The 21,823-nt window shown below is 38.8% G+C and overlaps 2 protein-coding genes across 2 annotated transcripts in view; one reads left to right on the top strand and one right to left on the bottom strand.

The window, feature by feature from the left end:
• Positions 1–4,895, top strand: part of rabgap1l (RAB GTPase activating protein 1-like) — a 104,035-nt gene extending 99,140 nt beyond the window's left edge. Inside the window, exons 21-24 of the mRNA XM_080032223.1 lie at positions 394–477; positions 710–781; positions 1,727–1,927; positions 2,597–4,895. Of these exons, the coding sequence (XP_079888349.1) occupies positions 394–477; positions 710–781; positions 1,727–1,927; positions 2,597–2,773 (534 nt within the window). The 3' untranslated portion in view covers positions 2,774–4,895. The remainder of the gene's footprint in view (positions 1–393; positions 478–709; positions 782–1,726; positions 1,928–2,596) is intronic.
• Positions 4,896–5,788: 893 nt separating this feature from the next.
• Positions 5,789–20,283, bottom strand: LOC307254000 (uncharacterized protein). The gene is made up of 16 exons (XM_080032222.1): positions 20,238–20,283; positions 18,818–19,346; positions 18,555–18,603; positions 17,923–18,118; positions 17,675–17,827; positions 17,411–17,582; positions 16,974–17,074; positions 16,621–16,792; positions 13,962–14,030; positions 11,531–12,046; positions 9,483–9,531; positions 9,103–9,298; positions 7,714–7,866; positions 7,436–7,607; positions 7,139–7,239; positions 5,789–6,840 (listed from the first exon to the last, which is right to left on the bottom strand). Exons 2-16 carry the CDS (start codon positions 19,287–19,289, stop codon positions 6,646–6,648), a joined length of 2,766 nt encoding a protein of 921 aa, XP_079888348.1. The 5' UTR covers positions 19,290–19,346; positions 20,238–20,283; the 3' UTR covers positions 5,789–6,645.
• Between the last annotated feature and the right edge of the window lie 1,540 nt (positions 20,284–21,823).

Below are 21,823 nucleotides of genomic sequence, written 5' to 3'. Positions count from 1 at the left end.
CTCAAAGCATTGTACACTGCCGTTGTATCCACAGGCACTGATGGTGAAGGCTGATGCCCACCAGAAAATCCCGAGGCTTTATCTAACATTAATGGCATCTTTAAAACTCATATTTCATTGTAACACTACCCTTCCTGTGTAGATAGATGTACTGTATGGGTTTGAGGTGTATTATTGTCAAAATGTACTTCAATAAGTACTGGTTCAATCAAGCCCTGAAGAAGACTTTCCTCGGCCCTGTGCGAGTGTGCTTACTTAGGCTATTTTTGTCAGCTGGACATTTGCATTCGATTGAACATTATGTTTTATTGTGTTATCTATATATCAGCTCATCCTACTCGAGTCGTTTGTGTGTGATTTTATATTTCTGTCGTCTTGTTTTGTCCCTACTAGCTCAAGGAGGTGTTCAGGAGGGAGCTAGAAAAAGCTGAGCTGGAGATCAAGAAAACAACGGCGATCATAGCTGAATACAAACAGGTTGGACAGTTTTCTTGATTTTTAAACCCATCTGACGTATTTAACATGGAGAACAATGACTCATACACACTCATTTGCTCACATACAGTCATTGCATTGGTGTGAATGTGCTGGGCTTTGCGAATTTGAAAGGATCATATCGCTTGAGATGAACTTCCATATAGTGTGTCTCTTGTCTTTTTGTTCAAATGTGTCATCGCTTATATAACCCGGCTTCCTCTGTGTGCCACAGATCTGCTCCCAGCTGAGCACCAGGCTGGAAAAACAGCAAGCGGCAACAAAGGAGGAGCTGGACATCGTCAGGGTGAGATGAAGTAGCTACTGTAGAAGGCGGCAGTTGCAAGTTTAGAGACTCCCAAAGCCACAATACGTTGCATCACAGAACAGAAGGAATTTGCAGGATTGTTCTGTCTTTCAGTTCAGTCTAGACAAGCCCAGGTGGTTACGTTATCCCACCCATAAAGACCCTGATTGCACCAATGTTGCTCTTGTGGGTGTGGCAGTGTATTAACACAGGGAGGGATCATTCAAAAGTAGTCTGTTGAGAAATACGCTTCATTTCAGTGTTAATGTAACCCACAGTTTATGTCCCTCTGAGGGTTGATTTACCACAGGACCCTGCCAATGGTAACATGACACAGCCGTCATGATGAGCAGTTATTCCTCAAGTGTACTGTTTTTATATTGCTAATGAAATAATTAGACAGAATAAAGTGTTTAGGACAAGAAGGGAAACATAATGCTATTGATTTGATGGCAGGATGGAGAATGATGATATTGATTAACTTTGAAAATAAAACTCCTGCTCGGGCAACACGTACACGACAGGTGTAACCTATAGAAAAGACAAAAAAATGGTTTGTAATGTGTCTGCCTTGTGTCTGCCACCAGACAAAAGTCAAAATCAAAGGAAAACATTGAACACACACACCCTCTTAGTCCCCATGCACAAAATATCTACGTATCTACTATTTAGATCACAAGGTCTTCATCAGTGCATGATAATCCCAAAGATGAAATAGTCAATGGATCAAGGGCTGTGTTTTACGGTGTGATATACAGTATATATTTTTTAATATGATATTTTTTTTTAAACTTACTGCTAAACAATCAATTGTTCTGCCACTCCAGATGGGCTCTCCTTCTTTTGCAGAGCTTAGAGATGTATTTGCGGTAAGCGTATGTTCACCTGCCAACCTCTGCTTACGTATGTGTTTTTCTTTGTTTGTTTTTTTTGTATTTGGTACAGAATAAGGTGACGGGCTGTGACCACTGCAGGGACCTGTTCAGCCCTGTGGGGTCTCTCCAGGTGTCGTCCCCCGGCAGGGACAAGACGTGCACCGAGCCGCTGGACGAGGAGAAAGACGGACTGAAGGATCAGCTCAGGCATCTGGAGCTGGAGCTGGCTCAGACCAAACTGCAGCTGGTAGAGGCAAAGTGCCGCATCCAGGTCAGCAGCAGCAACTAGCGGGGAGGGACAGTGATTTTTGATTTGATTTGATTTGATTAAATGTATTTCAGACATATCAAACATACAAAACAAAATGAAAAGCATGGAAATACAATAAACAAATTATGTTTTAAAAAAAAAAAAAAAAAAAAAAATTATCTGTATGTGATGTCAATAACAATAATAATACCAGAGCAGAATACCAACTCTGCAGATAACTCTGAAGGAAATAGACATGACAAGGGCCATTGCCATTAAGATCAGTATCACAAAGGGAAAACAACAAAATTATTTTATGCATAAGTATTATTAACATAAATAAGGTTTAAAGTATTTAGGCATGGCATTCGGTAGAGTCATTCTTTTTTTCAGGACTTTGGTCATGAACCAAGATATTGGACACATTTAAAACGTTAACCTGATTATGGCACTTGAAGGGATCATCAAAGGGAGTATAGATCATCCTTCCAGTAGTTATCAAGACATTCCGTTCATAATGAAAAATGTCAACTTCATAAACATAAAAAAGTAACTTAATAAAAACCGTGAGCCAGTACATGCAAAAGCACCTGAACCCACTCCAGTAGGAAAAAGTCGACCTATAAAGACACAGTATAGTCCTCCTCTTGCTCACCCCTCCCTCTCTCTGCTCCTCTTGTCACTGTTTAGGAGCTGGAGCACCAGCGAGGAGTCCTGATGAACGAGATCCAGGCAGCCAAGAACTCCTGGCTCAGTAAGACTCTGGGCTCCCTGAAGAGCTCTGCCTCTTCTTCTTCTTCTTCTTCTTCCACCTCCACCTCCACGTCCCAGACCACCCCGCCATCTCCAAAGGACGGCCCTGCCTAGACAGCCCCTTTCTCCCCTTCACCTCTCTGTCCCCCCGCTGCACTATAGAGCTGAGGAACACACAGTTAAAGGAAACAAGCAGCAGATGAAATGCAGTATTTCTTTTCCAGCCGGTGGAAGCTCACTTGCTTCTTGGACTGCACATAGCTGAGAAGATGAGGAAAAGAAAGCTGTGGGACCGGACCCAGCCACGGAATGTTTACCTTGAAGGTGATGCTGAATCATCTGTGAGAGCTGGAAGTTGATTTGATATGCGGTGGTCAATGCTGAAACTGCTTGGTTTAGGAAGCCTAAATGAACACACACAGTGGCATACATCATGTAATTGAGTAATGTAGCTCCACCCTGTGGCCAGACATTGCTAATACAGAGTTGTACTTTTTTTTTTTATCTGTGAGATTGTTTTTTTAGGTAACTAAGAATTAAACCTGCATTTTTACTGTCTTCACATTTTCACCAATATTTTCAAAGTCACACAGCTACAGCTTCATTGATATCATAAGTTTACTGCATAGAAATATCTTTATTAACATTAAGCATCTTCAGCGCAGCGAAGCTAATCCACTCTGCAAAAGGAATACTGCATTAAGAGTCTTAAACAAGAACAACACAAGAAGTTGTATTTCTTTATAGTAACGTAAACAATGTTGTCATATAAATATGTATGTAACTAATTATTGTTTTTTTTGTAATAATCTTGTACAGTTCTTTAAGAGAGGAAGAAAAAAACAAGGAAAAGTTTTTTTTTTTTTTTTTACTGTTTTGGAATTTGAATGTCATCTCTGTTGATGTTGACGTAAGCACAGTGTGTGATCGATTTGGTGGAGTCCAAACGCTGAAGAACCAAAGTGACAACCTACAGACATCCAAATGTGGTCATATCTGTCTAAATATAGACAGTATCTCCAATTTTTAAGGTTTTTTATCCCAGTTCTATCCCATGCATGTGAGCACTTATTTGGCTTTTTTTTTCTTTTTACTTTTTTTTTAAATTGGCTCTTTTTTTCCTTTCTGAATCTGTTCCGTCTTTTTCTTTTTTTCTTTTAATGATTCAGTTGGGCATTACTAAAGCATGTCGTCTGTGATGTCCTGGTTATGCTGGTTCCCCAAAATTGTTTTACAAAATGTACAAGCTATGGAATGACCTTGATTTTTATAGATTTATTTTTATTTATTTTTTTTAAATCTGTTTTTCTCTATTTTTTAGTTGAAGATATCAGAACATAACCTTTTTTCTTCTTTCAAGAAAAGGCATTTCCTGGCATTTGTTCTCTCACACGTCCACAGAGCCGAATAATCTAGTTATTGTAGAGAAACTGAATGTTATGTAATGCTATGCAGACAACACCCAAAATAAGTACTGGAAGTCTGCACCCCTTCATACCTGCTTCTGTTACCAAAATTCACCAGTCAGCACATTACATTAGGTACCAGTATAGTACAGTGTAGGCTTTAAAATATCTGTTACATGGCACATTTCATCCCAACATATACGCCTAGCATAAGATTAATAAAAAAGATTATGTGGCAATATTTCCCCATCATTGCCAAGCAGCACAGGGATGTGCCAACACCTTCTTTAGCCTTAATCGTGTTCAAATAATTGACTTGTGTCATCAACGGTTGACTTTTTGGCTCTGTTGTTCAGTGCTTACACTTAAGTACAAACTGCAATGAATGAAACCAACAAGTAGTGTCTAGAAAGAGAGAAATCAATCATGGTCTAAAGTTCAACAGAAAGAGATCCTAAATGATGAGCAGGTAAATTTAAGGTTTTTAAAATGTCACATTCTTGATAACTTAACTGCTTATTCACAGTAACATATGATTACTTTATTTTTAGCAAAGAAAAATTGTTAGGTGCCTCATGAAAAATAACTAGAAGAATTATCATCCTAAATACCTGACCGATATTGATTTTAAAAGAAAGGAACGGCTACTAACCTTCATACATTTTACTTTACCAGTTGCTACAATAGGTGTGAGGAGCACAGCCAGTGATGTAAGGACACAAATAGGATGGTGTTATGTGTGTTGCCAAAAGTTCTGTGTTTGTTAGCAGACAAGAGAGCTGTAATGTACAGTAGGTGCCAAATAATCCCCTGAGGTTGTCACTGAAATCAGCTTTTGGACTCTGACCAAGCGTCCTTGTTATGTGTGTGAGTGAGTAAGTGAGTGTGTGTGTGAGGTGTGTGTTCTGCACTGTAACTGGTTGAAGTTGGAATGTTTTCTTCTCCTCGTGGCTGCCTTTTCTGTTGATGACTGAAGCCGGCGGCAGCAGAAGAGAGGAAAGCCATCTGACTGTTTGAAAATGTCAGAGAGCTTCAGCAGCTGTGCCATAAGAGCATTCCCCTCTGCTCCGTCCACAAGTCGTTTCCCTGTTTCTCCCAAAGACAATAACCAAACTCACCAACAACCATGCCAACCGATCTCGTGGACACGTCTGCTAAATATCAGTTAGACAAAAAAAAATTCCCGGGAAGGCCTACCAGTATGACCGCTGCACTTCTCAACGGAAAACGCATCAAAACCGGCTGATTATTCCAGGTGTGTTTTTGCATTGGAACATTCCTTTATTTTTCACTCTCCTGCATCAATGTTGTTGGTGACAACCGAGTCTAGTGTGAACTGTGGCCAATTTGGAGAGCGCTCCCACGTCTTTTATGTGCACTAAAGCAACATTGATATTTTAAACACTATTTCCAAGATGTTGGTTTGTTTGTTACAGAGTTATCCTGATCACAGAATCATAATCATTTTTTAACTGATGATTATTGTCGCTGAGAGGAAATCCGCCAATTTATAATCCAAACTAATTCAGTTAATTCCAATGATGCAAAAGCAGGTGGTGAGTCAGATTAAAGGTGTGATAATATGTTGTGTAGTTTACAGTTTGTCTGTAATACCACAGTCCTGTTACACATGGACTTCAACATAGTTCGCTGTACAGTAACTATCTGACATTCATTAATAAATCTGTTTCTTTCTGTTCATGTACTTTGAGCTTTTAATGATCATTAGAATTCAGACTGGAATCTTTAATTTTAAGGAACATTATAGCATTTAAAGAGTTATACAGATGTTATGAAAACATACAAAACTATTTTTCCAAATGTTACGTGACATTCTATGAGCTTTTATTGTCACTGACACAAGCACAAGCTGATTATAACATACAGCATAACATGCAACAGAACATTAAATGTGATTATATCCGCCAGCATAAGCATGTGAGAAACTGGGAAGTTTTCCCCCCTCATTAAAAACTGTATATAAAAAATAAAACTTATAACTGTAACGCTTGATGGGGGGGGGGCCTCAACTGAAACATTCATGACTGCTTAATATCAACACTGTGGTGTCTTCAGATTATTAACTGTAATACATTATTTGTACCAGGATGAAGAAAACATGTAATAGTGAGTTTTTTCTTAGCATTTAAAGTGTGATCCGATCCAGGCCCCAGACTAAAGCTCACCAATACTGACTTTAATCGTCTCAGTTGAAAGCCAAATACGAAAATTTATATAAACTTTGAAACCATAACCCTGTGAGTTCTGGAGTCATGTCTGCGTTTGGTCAGGTTACTTTCTCCTTCCCTAGTTCACTTTTTAGATGTAGATGTTCTAATATCAGTTTAATCTAGACAAACAACTGAGACTGAATAGTTATCTGATTGTATCTACATAACCCACACAAGACAAATAACACAATCATAACGTCATCAAGGTCAGTTTCTCATTGCTCATATCAAATAAATCGTTTCGGCAGAAAACAAATTCAAATAGGGAATAATAATGATTATAATGTATCTACTACCAGAAAAATGTATTGCATCCATTGCAGGTGGACCTCTGCAGTGCCAACTCTGACTATTGTTTGGTTTTAATGTTGCTGAGTCGGTCACTGATCTCATCGAAGTAATCATCAGTTAAGCGTAGCATCTGGGTGACGGCACTGAGCAGCAGGATGTCGCTGTTTGTGTCCAACTCCAACTCCTCACTGTAGTTCTTCACCGGAACAATGCAGGACAACGGCACGCCCAGCCGAGCACTGACCTCCTGCATCTAGATCACAAAGGCAGCACGAAAAATGAAGTCAGTTATCTTTTTGTCAGATCACTTTGTTTTTATTTTTCTCTTGCTGAAACTGTGTTCTCCTCTTCTGTGTTCTTTAGAAACACATACTTTTGTTAATGGAGTACCACTCAAACAGGAACGACTCAGATATACTCTAATAATAACTGAACACATTACTGCGTGGCAAATGTCCTGCCATCTACGCCAAAACTGAGAAAACAGATGTCAAACAGCAAACAGGCCCATTTAAATGTCCTTTTCGGAATACATTTAAAGTTGACCTCACCATTTCCTTGATGTAGCCACTCTTATAAACATTCCTGATGTCCTCTGAAACAAAAGGACAGGCTTCATCCACTTTGGTCATCAGGACAAGCTGAGGAATCCCTGGAAACCAACACAACAAAACAAACTAAAATTCAAACATTGTCCAATAGACATGTTTTAAGAAGACAACCTGTATCTTTGTCCAAAATCCTGTTTAACAACTCTGGTCTTTTTTTCATATTTAAATACAGTAGTTCTGGCCATCCCTTTTATCAGATAACATTTTTGGAAGTGGGGATGTGGATGTTTTACTGACCCATTAAGTTGACCTTTCTGCGTATAGCCTCCAGCTTCTGCTCTAGCTTTGTGGGCATGATGGAGACCTTGCAGGCGTCAATGACATAGGCCACACAGTGGATCTTGTCCTTGAGCCCTGGAGAGTCACGATAGCCGACAGTGTCCGAATGCAGAGGAGCAGAGGGGTTGAACTGGGTGTATGGGTGCAAGAAAAGGACATGTGTCACACATATAAAAAAAAAACATCTGCATCATCATTATGTGTGTTATCCTGCTGAATGTAAAAGAGAGCTCTACCTGATAACTGTCAGGCAGATGACCTTTGAGGATGCTGACGATATCGTCCACATCAAGCCCTGCCCCTGTGGTTTCCTCCAATCCCATGGTATCACACAAGATGATTGGCAGAGCTTTTCCTCCTCGTCCCGCTTTCACTGAGTAGTTGCGAAACTGCCAGGTTATATGTAATGGAGTTTGTCACACAAAATTAATGAATTTAAATGTGTACTCCTCCCAAGGCACAAGACTCCTTTAACTCTGCCTGTTTTTTTGCTACTTGTACAGTGTGCAATACAAGTATTTTGGCTTCATCTAGTGGTGAAAGTTCTAGATAGCACGTCTCTATGTCTGCCCTTCCCGTTCTGAGAATTTACAGAAGCTACGGTGGCCTTCAAGGACAAGAAGCTAGCTCCTAAAGATGGCATCATCCAACACTGCATCAAGTCTCTCCACAATATCATGTGATGGGGTGAAGATGTATTTGTTACTTTTTCTACAGTTCTTTTTCCAAAGCTGCATTTCTGGCAGACACCTACTATATAAAACTGCGTAAGGACGTTGGGTTTGTCCATTCTGTGCTACTGTAGAAACACGGCAGGGCAACATGGCGATCTCCGTGGACTACAATAAATAAAACTTACTTGTGAATTTTACTTTCCATTTTTACCAAGTCTGTTATGAAAAACAGCAATTCCAAAACACTGCACCTTTAAGCAGGGTATCTGCACATATTTTTACAAAAATGTAATGACTTTTGAGAGATATTCAATGCACTTGAAGGATATCAATATAAAATACGGGTAAGATAAACATAGACATTTAACAATTAAACAGAAAAATAGAAAGAAAACAAAAAAGGCACACACATTAACTGATGTGCCAAATGCCCATGTTCAAATGTAATGCCTCCCCTCTAAAAACAACAGACTTTTTAAGAGATTTTAAACCCTTGAATATCAAAACCTAAATGTAATGACTTTTAAGACTTTTCAAGGAGGAATATCGTTGCAGCAATGCCAGAACAGCAGGTTCCCCACATAAGTCTGAAGCCATACTAGGGGCTTTGTGAGGCTGTACAAGTGCAATGGTGCTTCAAACACAATGACAATCCTAACAATGTGAATTAGTTATATTTAGTAGTGAACAGTTAAATCTTTCAATTTAAAAATGAGTCGCATAATACAACCAAATTTCACCATAAATACATCTTGACTTTCTGTGTGCTGGTACACCCTGACCCTCAGACAGCCTGAGTCAGCCACTGGTAATAATCATATACGGAATGCTTGTTTTTGGCTGAATGGGGTAAAACACAAACAAGTAAATACATTTGAAAATAAATTGAACTGAAAGAACTGTAAAAGGTTTGATGCACTGATTGTTATAGTGTTGTTAGCTAAAACAAACCTGTGTGGTGAGGCTGGTGGTCGAGCAGCCAGAGATGGCCTGGTTGGTGACGTGGCCTCTGAAAACAGACTTGATAGAATTGAAGAAGCTGGACTTTCCAGCTCCAACCGGTCCAATGAGCAGCACCCGAGTCTGGGACACAGGGCTGGCCATGGGGCAGTACAACTTAATACTCTCCATCATCTCTGTCCTCTTCCTGACCAAAGAAGAGCAGTTTTAAAACATCCTTGTGGATAAAACATTTAAGACAATACAATTATCTTCATTTAGTCAAGTCTAAACCTAAAGCCCCATTTTGTTCAACAATGTACAGTGTAATGTAACATAGTTAAGAATGGTACAGTAAATGCATTATATGATGCAACGTAGACAGGGCTTACACATTTTGCCAGACCATTGGCCTCCATGGTGTCTCAAATTCTGGGCTAGCTGTTGAAAAAAAAAACAGCATTTAAAAAAAGTAGGGGAGAACGGGGTAATGTGAGACACCTTTTACATTTGCTCCCCTGTAAGGGGGCTAAAATGATTTATCAGTCAAATTTACACATTTCCCATTAATTCAGGATGTTTCCTAGAAAAGGGCATTAGCATAATTTATTCATGACAAAGGGCAGTGAAAATATGATTGTTTTAAAAAAAAGTTGTCTTGTGTCTCAGTTTACCACAGCTGTGGGGTAAACTGAGACAGACCAGAGAAATCAAGGGTTGATTGGTTCAAGGGCTGATTGATTCTGATCCACTTACTTTTTCCACTCTGAAACTACCATAACAACACATGTTGTAACAGTTAGAACCCTGACAGATAGACTGAAAACCAAATATTCCAAAACTAATGTCGGACTAGGAACAGAATCATGGGGTTTGGTCAATTAAGAAAAAAAAATTCTAAACACTTGAAAGTAACTCTGATCAAATACACCATATAATTCATATTCAATAATTAACATTCAAATGACAGATAGAACCAGTTAGATTTAAACACAGTCTGAACACAGAACACAGGACCCTTAGAGCCAGCAAGTGTCTGGGGGTCAGAGCAAAGAACAATCAGAACCAGCTAGAACAGCCTGGGACTCAGAAGACAGGACTAGACCCAGCTGTCATTTTCCCTCTTTTGAGTCTTTGATTAATATTTTTCTGCATTTGTTTTATTGAGATCATTCACTGAATAAAAACCATGCCCTTGCTGACACCCCTTCAACCATCAACCCCCACCTCCAGCCCACATTGTCTTTTGTCTCATTCAAACTAGTCTCCTTGCTACCTCAAATATAATGGATTCATTAAAAGAGGGCACAGACACTGTCTCACTTTACCCCCACAGCATTTGTCTCACTTTACCCCACCACCACAATTTGAGAAAAAACTACCTCTCTCAGCAAATCAGGCTAATCTTATCATCATCACATGGTTTCATATGTTGGTAGTTCATCAACATGTATGATAGAAGTTTTTCTACCTGAATCAATTTGCTTTGGCACAACAATCGATTGAGTTGACAGCAAGAAAATTTACTTTTACATGCAAACAACATCAACATGAGGTCCTCTCTTTCATGGCCAAGGGGAAAAGAGAGGGGCTTGAAAACATATATCTCACATGACCAAAAATGTGTTCCATTGCCTAGATACAGGGGGTGTCTCACATTACCCGATGGCTCACATTCCCCCGTTCTCCCCTATATATTAAGCTATGATAATGCTAGTATTATGATTTTAATGTATTATATCATCCAGCCATTCAAATTAAATGTGGATATAATATAAACATTAATACAAGTTATCTGTATTTTGAAGTTATGAAACATGCAAAGTCAGTGACCCAAGTGATTCAATCGAAAAATGTGTTTTCTCTGTTATTGTTGCTAACACAATGAACGTTGACATTTTGAACATTCACAATTAACTGAATCTTTGATACAGTTGAATCACTGGTAAAAAAGATGTTGGTTGTCTGCATTATCGAAAGTTTTAGATTTCACTAATAGGTGTAACTGGAATATGTATATTGCTGTGAGCAGAGTAGTAGGCTACTGTGCAGGTAGATATAAGCAGTTAAGACTGGGTGTAACCAGGTCTACTTTAATTTTTTTTTAAATAAGTCAGGTTTCTTTGTTGTGTTACTACTGGAATTGGTAGCTTCCTGACACGAAATTCCATTGTGCAACACGCAAGGATTTTAAACTGTTTAATATGTTAAGTGTGAATGTCGATAGTTAGACTGCTATCGGTGTATGAATGTGTGTGTGAATGGTAACGTGTAAATGGGAACAGGTCTCCCTTGCAAAAGAGTCTTCGGACTCAATGGGATTTACCTGTAGAAATAAAGGTTAAAAAAAAAAAAAAAGTGCTTAATCTAACTTTACAATACAATCTGTTTAAAACTTGCTGAGGGTCAGTATTTGTTTTTGTGTTTATTGTGAACTCACCCTTCACTTTATAGACTTCACACTCTGTCAGGGTGAGGTTGTTTCCATGCATTTCTGCAGCGTCGAAGTTGTAATAGTTTCCTGGAGCGCTATATGCTACCGCTGTGCTTCCATTCACAAGAACCAAGTCTCCTCCAAAATATGGCCCAGAGTTAGCTATCATGTACATTGCATATGCAGGGGTGGTGACTGGATATTTGACAAGCTTTTCTCCGCTGAAGGTGAATAGGAAGGCCTGGTCATCAGGCACATAACCTCCAGACTGACTGAAAGGTTTTTGGGTGTAGCCTCCGAACACAAAGCCAGATGGGTTATAGCCCACAGACACTGTGGGACTTTGGTTGTCGCAGCGTTGGTGGAAGGCTGCACCGGTGAAACCATGGATGCTGGCTTTGTACAGCAGCTGTAGTTTGACATGTCCCAGCTGGGAGCAGAACGTTTTCTGCTGGCTCTTGGTTAGCCTGGGGTCCATGATAGATGGATGGATAGATAGATGGATGCTGAAGTCCCTGACCTCTGAATACAAGACAAAAACAGTTGCATTAAAGATTAACTGACCCTTAGGAGAAACTGGACTCATTTATTATTAAGGTTCAATATTGAGTCACTAAAATAGTAATGTATAACAAATTAAACCTGATTTAGGAGCATGTGATAAATCATAGATAAATGTATTTTGTAATCCTATAGTACACTATATTGCCAAAAGTATTGGCTCACATATGAATTTAAGTGACATCCCATTCTTAATCTATAGGGTTTAATATGACGTCGGTCCAACCTTTGCAGATATATAACAGCTTCAACTCTTCTGGGAAGGCTTTCCACAAAGGGCTGCAAAGAGCTGACCAACGTAATATTAAACCCTATGACTTAAGAATGGGATGTCACTTAAGTTCATATGTGAGTCAATGTAGGTGAACAAATACTTTTGGCAATATAGTGTATGTTGATTGGCATCACCCTCATCACGCAGCTCCCAAATGGCTCTTCACATGACTACTTCTGCCTTTTATAATTTAGCCAAATGAAGTGTTGTTTTGGCCCATAGTTAGTAGTGTGCACACAGATCACTTAAATTATTTAGTTTAATTATACCTCATCATTTCCAAAATACCATAATTTTACATTCTGTTTGGTATAAAAACATTATAGATACATCAAACACTGCAAGCACTCATCTCTCTTTCTCTCCTTCAGTCCTTTCCCTTCAGTTCTGTAGCCTACCTGTAGAATTTAAGTTGGCCTCAAACCCTCGCCCCTTCCTATCATTAACCAGTCAGTATGATTCTTATATAGGTTTACGGTTGGTCGCACAGCACGCAGGTATTCGAAACATTAAATTACAGTCAGTGGAAGTGCATCGAGTGCCCATGACTTGAGAAAATAATCCAATTATTAATAGAGCAGGTGTTGTGCCGAATTCTCACTCCCCCGCAGGATCCCACTCCCCACTGCCTTCCTAGCGTATTGCTAGTTGTAGTTTGACGAACCGAGGCGATTTTTACAAGCCAAGTTCCTTCGTCTTAGGCTTTGAGGAAACTGTTCGTAGGCTATTTAATTCATGTTTCATCAAAATATAAGTTGTTGTGCTGCACTTGAGAGTCTATACGATTTGTGTCCTCTGCCCCCCGCACTTTCTACAACCACTTAATTCATTTTTTTATTTTTTTATTGACCTTTATTTATACAGGTAAAATCTCATTGAGACCCAGGGTCTCATTTACAAGAGAGACCCATTTGTTATATGTCATAACATTTTTCCGAGCTGTCCTTAAACGCACCATGAGAAGCCTGGTGCGTTTAAGCCTCCTAGAGGGGAGTGGGATCCTGCGGGGGAGTGAGAACTCGGCACAACACCGGCACAGTCACAACCGACACATCAAAACGCCTGACCAAGGGTTAATATAAGATGCATAGGCTACTGTCTGGGGCCTATGTTGTCAGTGAACTCAAAGTAGAAAGATATTCATTCTGAGTAGTAGGCTATGTGTTTAATAATGGCAAGTGAAATCTTCAACGCAATATTCAACAAGGTTATCGTATGTTTTCCTGATATATTGTAGCCCTAGTTACAACTGTTACATTTAGTTCAGTACCAAACTTAAGATGCGTTTGTCGCACCTGGTAATGCATTCTCATACTAATAATAAATAATAAAAGTCTACTTGAATTGAAAATGAATAGTGAACGTTTTCCTGAAATGCACTTTTTATTAAACAAAAACAAAACAAACCCCGCCAGAACTGAGAGGGAATCGAGATAAAACAACCACACTGCCTTAAATCATAGGTGGGCTACAGCTATGAATTTATATTAAACAACTGGTGCGCATATTAAAATATCTTCAAAGTAACTTCAAATAGGCTATATCACAGTAGCCTTGGCAACAGCTTCATGCTAAATGTTTAAATATTTATAAATGTTTTACCTCCTTTAGAACAAAGCAACTGAATGACTGTCCATGGAAATGAAGGTGCACGTTGGGTGTTGAAAGTTACTTTATGTGGCACTCTCTAATGTAAAGGTATCTAGGCTAACTGACCAGAAGTAGGCCACTATGGTGTTGCCTTCAAAATAAAAGTAAATTCAATCTTCTAATCTAGACAAACTTTTTTTTTATTTTTTTTATTCTGTAATGGATGTGTAATGGTTCTTACACAACTGAAGGTTACTGTGCTTCACTTCCTCAACCAAATGGAAAAATTGGGCTGATCTGTTTAAACAACAAAGCTATAACTTCCGGCCTGTACATGGCTTGTTCATGAAACAATTATGATTTAAACGATTTGTGTCAACCTGGTCGGATCTTTGTAAAGGTACAAATCTGGATAAAGTGCATGAGCCTCTTGTTTTTTATGTTTGTTTGATTCTTAATGAATCATGCTTTACTGGCAATATCTGCCTTTCGTTTTGTGAAGTGTTCATTGATGTAGACGTGTGTCCCCTTCAGCTGCCTGCCTTGTTTCAGTTTTGCAATTGTGTGTTTACGGTTCACCAACCTCATTATTACATCCGGTTATTATTACAGAAAATTCATTTCCAGAAACGATCTATTAAATGCACACACGTTAATTAGTGTTTCTTGTTTGTTTAGTGCTCTTACCCACTGAACACACCACTATGTTGAGACGTAGGCCTATTTGTGTTTGTTGTGTTTTTAGGAGGAAGGCTTTGGTAGGCTATCCTATTGTTTGCTGACAATCCAATCGAACACCTTCTCCTTAGTAAGAAACAGCTTTCAACTGAGGCACCAATCAAATGTGTTGAAATACAATTCACAGCGTGACGATATTAGGCATGAATAATATTTTTATTTTGAAGTTAATTACAGGAAGTCATAGATACATTGTAATGCCTTGACAGGTTTGGACACGAACTTTCGTTTTCCCGTAATCCGGATATTAGTCGGCTTCTTTTTTTATCATCATGATATCGTTATGCAGTGTTGTAAAGGAACATGAACATGTTAAATCTAATATGCGCAATCAAAATCAAGCTTCCTGCTCTTATTATCCACAATGGTATTAAGTCAGTTTCCATCTTCCAGGGAAGTCTGACTGGCTGAGTAGCCTAAAACATTCCGGGTGTGTTTTTTAGTTGGACATTCCTTTTTTATTTCACTGTTCTGCATTTTTGTTGTTGGTGACACACCTGTGGGTCACACAAACAGCCTCACCTGGCTGGCTCCTTATTAGTTTTGTCACTGAGAGAACATCCGCCAATGTTTAATCAATTCTTATTCAGATCATTTAAATTATGCAAAGGCCGGAGATTATTCAGAACAGAAGCGTGTTGTGTAGGTTACAGTCTTTTGTAATAACACAGTAGGCTACTGTTCCACATAGTGACTTCAACACGGTTTGTAACAGTCTGACCTGCTTTAATTAATCTATTTTTTCCTATTAACTCTGGATTTCTATTTCTATTAAGTTTCCAAATTCTCCATCACAACCAGTCAGGCCATAGGCAGCAAGAGCTAGAGATATTTGACATAAGAAGCACAAGCTGAATGTACATAGGCCTGCAGCTACCAATAAAAGGGATCATACCTGCCAATACAAAGTTGTTCTTCTGACAAACAACATCAACCTAAAGGAAAAACGTATTATAACAAAGTGTGATGGAAAGAAGTAAATGGGGACAGAAATAACTTGAGACATAAATGTCTTGAGTGTTTTCAGTTAATGGCTTGATGGCTGTGGAGCATGCAGAGCAAACCATGAAGCTATTGGTACAGTAATTGAACTTGCAATACTGTGAGCCAGTTGCAACAAACTTTTTTCTAGCGATGTCTGGGGACAACGTTTTTACATGTACTGTACATCTGTACTTATAGAGAAAGGTAGAGAGGTTAAGCTGCAGCTAAATTATGATTGGTATATACTGTACATAACTCACCATATGTAATCTGTATAATCTGGTAGGAATAATAACAGTAAATTGTAAAACAGTAAATTAAAATTGAAAGGTTAGTAGCAGTGCAAATTATATCCATCATTGTACTGACAATTCAGATCAAGATAAAAAAAAATGTTTAACGCCACAGCTCTCCTTCGATACATTAAGTTAGTGATGATGATGATGATGATGATGATGATGATGATGATCATAATCATTATTATCAGATTGTGTTAACTTGTCAAATGAGTTAAATTAAAATTAAAATGTCTGAGTAAATGAGCAACTACTTTTTCAAATTATAGATAGTAAATAACAGTCTTTAGAATGATAACTTAAAATTTAAAAAGTGCCATTCAAAATGTAATAATCTTTTAATAAGAGAAATAATTTGCATCGTAATCGGAAAGATTCAATATTTTGCAGTTGAGGGTCAGCGTTTCTGAAGCCATAAACTGGAGGTGCGGCATTGTCCCAGGACATTCTAGAGGCACTACATCTCCCAGCAGTCCAAGGGGTGCTTGGGAAACCCTTTGGAGGACATACATATTGGACTAGCAAAAAGCATGATCTGATCACTTGCTGGTAAAATAATGAATGGATAGATCATTGTGGTGGACATTTAAGTACAGTAAGACATTATATAAACACCTGCTGCACAAATACTTCCTATTTGATTTCAGTTTTGCTGAGTCGGTCACTGAGTCCATCGAAGTAATCATCAGCTAAGCGTAGCATCTGGGTGACCGCGCTGAGCAGCAGGATGTCGCTGTTTGTGTCCAACTCCAACTCCTCGCTGTAGTTCTTCACCGGAACAATGCAGGACAACGGCACGCCCAGCTGAACACTGACTTTGTGCATCTGGATTAGCAAAGACTCAGATGAGTGTGCTTTCAACATTTCTATTCTTAAAAAAAATGTCAACCTTTGTGAATTCAAGGCTTAAATTGTTTGTCTTCTTAACATTAAAAGGGTCCATTAAATACTTTTAAAAAGTACATAAATGTAGTATATTTTCCGTATAAAATCCAAAAATCATTACCAGTTGCTTAATATAGCCACTCTTGTAAATGTTTCTCACGTCCTCTGTCACCAAAGGGCAGGCTTCGTCTACTTTAGTGAGCAGGACCAGCTGAGGAATCCCTGAAAACACCAGAGCAGAACAAAAGTATTAAAAAAAAAATGCTGTCCAATTTTAGCTATCAGGATTTCAGTAATTGAAGTAACACTTCATAAATATTGTTGATGCCATTTAAACATTTTTTCCTTTTAAGGTTAAAAACAATAAACAGATTACTACATTTTAGTTGGACTTAGAGTATTTGTAAAACCATGAATGTGTGTAGTTACCCTGTGGGACCCTGTGTTCTACAGTGTGTACAGTATATTGTATGTTGAGACACAGAAAGCGTATATTGATGTTTTCTAAGATTGTGCATAGGTTGTCATTACAATGATGAGGAACCTATTTTTACTGACCCATTAAGTTGACCTTTTTGCGTATAGCCTCCAGCTTCTCTTCCAGCTTTGCGGGCATGATGGAGACCTTGCAGGCATCAATGACATAGGCCACACAGTGGATAGTGTCCTTGGGTCCTGCAGAGTTACGATAGCCATGGGCCTCCGGATGTAGAGCAGCAGAGGGGTTGAACTGAGTCATACAGTTGAAGGGGAAGAAAGGGACAGTTTGAGTTAACTGCAGCCAAATCAATGGCTCATAGATTCAATGTCAAAAAGCTGTACCTGATAATGGTCTGGCAGATGGCCTTTAAGCATGCTGCACATGTCATCTATATTTAGCCCCGCCCCTGTGCTTTCTTCCAATCCCATGGTATCACACAAGATGATTGGCAGGGGTTTTCCTTCCCGCCCATCTTTTAAAGAGTAGATGTGAAACTGTGGCGAAGGAAGCAAAAGAGTTACACTTTTTTTCAATTCACATTTTGAAATCAGCTACCACAAATGAAAATCCATAAGAGGCAGGAACTAGCCTTTGTGGTGAGGCTGGTGGTAGAGCAGCCAGAGATGGCCTGGCTGGTGACATGGCCTCTGAAAACAGAGTTGATTGAATTGAAGAAGCTGGACTTTCCAGCTCCAACCGGCCCAATGAGCAGAACCCGAGCCTGGGACACAGAGCTGACTGTGGGTTTGTAGCTCTTAATACTCTCCATTAGCTCATTCCTCTTCCTGTAGAAATAAGAAAATATTAATTAATTTTAATTATTAATTAATTTATTTATTTAATCGATTCAAAACTTTGTTGAAGAGATATTTATGTGCACAGCGAGTTGGCCTCTGTGGTGCTAGCAGAGATGGTTGTGGGTAAATGTATGACAATATGTCAAACATTTTACAATTAAAAACAGTTTCATACAGTAGGCTAGTCAAGTCAAACAATAACATGGCTTTAAAATCCATGTAGACCCTGAGTCCATCATAATCTAAAATAGCTGTTACTGCTTAGTATTCCCAGTCAAACACAGCAGCATGGCATGAGGAACACATACATTATTGACACTTTTATCATAATTGACATTGATATGATTAACGGCTGTACTATTTTTCCAATCATCAATTTGAGTCATACTGTTAATGCTAAAGTACATTGTACTATCCATCTTACTCAGGCTCCCAGCTCATATTCCTCCATGGGGTCTCAAGTTCGGTAGTTTCTGTTTAAGAGCAAAAACAACTTTATTCAAACAATGATCTTATCAAATCTGATTAAAATATTAGCCATGCACCTTTCTAACTTTTTCTGTAAATCATACAGTAACAAAACATGATATCATTAATATCACATATTTTATGAAATATTATGAAAAACAGTTGGATTGTATGTATACCAGGTCACAACATAAATGATCAAAATCAGAGCACACTCACCCTCTACTTTATAGACTTCACACTCTATCAGGTTGAGGTTGTTTCCATGCATTTGTGCAGCATTGAAGTTGTAATGACTTCCTGGAGCGCTATGGGCTGCTGCTGTGCTTCCATTCACAAGAACAAATGCATCTCCAAAATGTGGACCGCAGTGTGCTATCATTTTCACTGCATTTGCAGGGGTGGTGACTGGATATTTGACAAGCTTTTCTTCACTGAAGGTGAATAGGAAGGCCTGGTCATCAGGCACATAACCTCCAGACTGACTGAAAGGTTTTTGGGTGTAGCCTCCGAACACAAAACCAGATGGGTTATAGCCCACGGACACTGTGGGACTTTGATTGTCGCAGCGTTGGTGGAAGGCTGCGCCGGTGAAACCATGGATGCTGGCTTTGTACAGCAGCCGTAGTTTGACACTTCCCAGCTGGGAGCAGATTGTTGTCCGCTGGGTCTTGGTTAGCCTGGGGTCCATAGTGTAAAGTTGGTCTGCAAACCTCTTAAAAATGCTCAGTGAACCTTTGACGTTTGTCTTAATATGAAAAGAAACACAGATGCATTAAAATGTAAGCTGTCAAGATTAATCAAGATTGGTATCATCCTGGTTGCACCCAATATTCACAGTTTGAGTTCGTAAAATCATGGAAATAAGTTATTCCAACGTTATCAACGGATGATGATTCCAGAACATAAAAAATACACACTAATAAAATAAAACCATTGATGAAATCGTCTTAAAACTACATTTAACAAACGTTTAAAAAAACAGGCATTAGAGAACCATGCAACAAATAACATGACAAATTTAAAATTAATTTTGTAAAACTGTTAAATGTTCAATCTCTCCATTTGTTGAAACATGCAAAAAGAAGAGTTTTATTTTGGATGCTGGAAGTCCTGCATTATTGTAGATGTGACATGTGGTGTCAGACAGAAACTGAAAATATTAACACACTAGCAGATTACAGGTTCAGACATGTTACGGCAGAATGATTACTTTCAATTTCATCTCAGATTAGCAAATTATTTTTTTCACACCTACATTACATATTACATTACAGACTTCAGACATGATAGTTAGTACAAACAGTTTTCCCCACAATGTAACCCATCCTTGCACCTGTTGCCAATTTCTTTTAGAATCATTTAAAAAATCTAATCAATTACATGTACTTTGTATCTCCCCGGAATAAATCGGTGAATCAGGTTCATTCCTTGTAACTATGCCTACATTTAATTTACAAATAAATAAACACGGTGTCAATGAAGGTATTAAGATGGACAAAGTCTTGAAAAAGTATATTCCATGTTAAGGAATTACATAGCATATAAATGACAAAACTCAATGAAGTGTCTAAAATCCCACTGGCTATTTTAAGATGAATAGGTCAAATATGAAATCCTTAAGTGTTTTCCTCCTTACCTCCTTCTCTTCTAGATAGGCGAGGAATGTGACCAGCTGTAATGGCAGTTACTGTAAATGGATGTTCCTTTAGGAAGTCTGCCAGACAGTTCATGTGCCACCCACCGGATCTGGCAGAAATGAAACTAGATGTCTCCTGACTAATACTGCCTACAAAATAAAACGGAAGTTTGAAGTTTAATAAATCATTTCAGCTCATGAGTAAATGCAGACATTTGTGAGATTTGATCATTTGCATCATCAATGCCTCCCAAATCATGATGGCTATCATAGGTTTCATTCACAAATCTGCCAACAAAGATTAAATTCACAGTCTGCAGTGTCTAGTCATGCAGCCAAAACATCCCCAAAAGGTCACAAAACAATTCAATACAAAATACAGCAGCCAACAATGTCAACATAGCAGTGCTGTGACAGAAATGAAGAATGGTTTGAAATAAAGTGAGGAAATGCTATAGATGCCATTATCTTAATGAGTGTTCCAGTAGGTGATGGTAGACTTTCAGGTTATAACAGGGGTTCTCAAACTTTTGATAGCTGAGGGCCAATTTAGGAATCCAACATTGGACCGAGGGCCGCCGACTGAAATAATTTCAATGGCCAGGTTGCGTCTTTACAGTTTACATGTATTGGTCTGCATCCAGTAATGTGTAATTAACACATTTTAATTAATTAATGAAGGGCTAGGTTTCATTTCAACATGGGGGGGGGGGGGGGAGCATGACACATTAAAAGCAGTGGTCTGGGGGTAGTCCCCCAGAAAAATTAGAGGTTCAAACACTTCATTTTGTGCATTCTGGTTAATTTTATGCAGTAATTTGTGTCTTCTGTATTTATTTATGGTGGACATGTTAAGGAAAAGACAACTAGCTCCCATTGACGCAAATCTAATGGAATATAAATCAGTAAGGCACTGAGGCATTCTGTATTGCATTCAAATATTTATTCTACTTTATTGTTCAAAACTTTCGGCACATTGAAAACGTATCACCTTTTGGAGTGTTTTTTTGTAGGACTCACTACTCATCATGATGCAGCAGCAGTGTTAACTATTATGACACTATACATTGGAAATAAACGGTGGGCTATCAGCAGTTAAAGCCACTACGAGTAACATGGCACGTTGGCGTACCCTTTGGACAAAAGCGGTAGTATTTTTACGACGCCCGCTGTCGCAAAGCTGTTTTGTAGCTCGTGCCAGGCGCGTGAGTGTGAACTGAGAAGGGAGCAATATTGTGCATGTCCGTGTGTTGAAAGTGTGAGGACTCTTTTCGGCTCCGTGAGAGTGGTTTTGACACTGCATGAACTAATGCCAGTCACTGCCACACGCACCTGATTGCAATGAGTTGATGCAGCAGTGTCACCTAACTACTCTCTCTCACGGAGCTAAAAGACGTGTCCTCACAGAAAGCGAATGAACGAGAGACGGCAGTTAGTATGGATCACGATGAGGTAATGTGTTTGTGTTGTTGATGTAAATAATGACTATTTCAGATAATGGTTATCTGATGATGGTGAAGCAAAGCAAAATTTGTGTTAGTACCAACCGCTCATTCATTTAGGAGTAAACACTGCTGTCTAGTTTT

Source organism: Ammodytes marinus, assembly GCF_949987685.1.
Source record: "Ammodytes marinus genome assembly, chromosome: 8".
Taxonomy (NCBI): Eukaryota; Metazoa; Chordata; class Actinopteri; order Uranoscopiformes; family Ammodytidae; genus Ammodytes; species Ammodytes marinus.
This window is presented reverse-complemented; position numbering and strand designations above follow the sequence as displayed.

Excerpts from the sequence above, each read along its gene's own strand:
- LOC307254000 (XM_080032222.1), bottom strand. The coding sequence starts at position 19,289 with ATGGACCCCAGGCTAACCAAGACCCAGCGGACAACAATCTGCTCCCAG. Across the intron at positions 9,532-11,530 it reads TGAAGTCTATAAAGTGAAGG|CTAGCCCAGAATTTGAGACA; the intron begins GTGAGTTCACAA and ends TTTTTTCAACAG. Across the intron at positions 9,299-9,482 it reads CCAATGGTCTGGCAAAATGT|GAAGAGGACAGAGATGATGG; the intron begins GTAAGCCCTGTC and ends TTCTTTGGTCAG.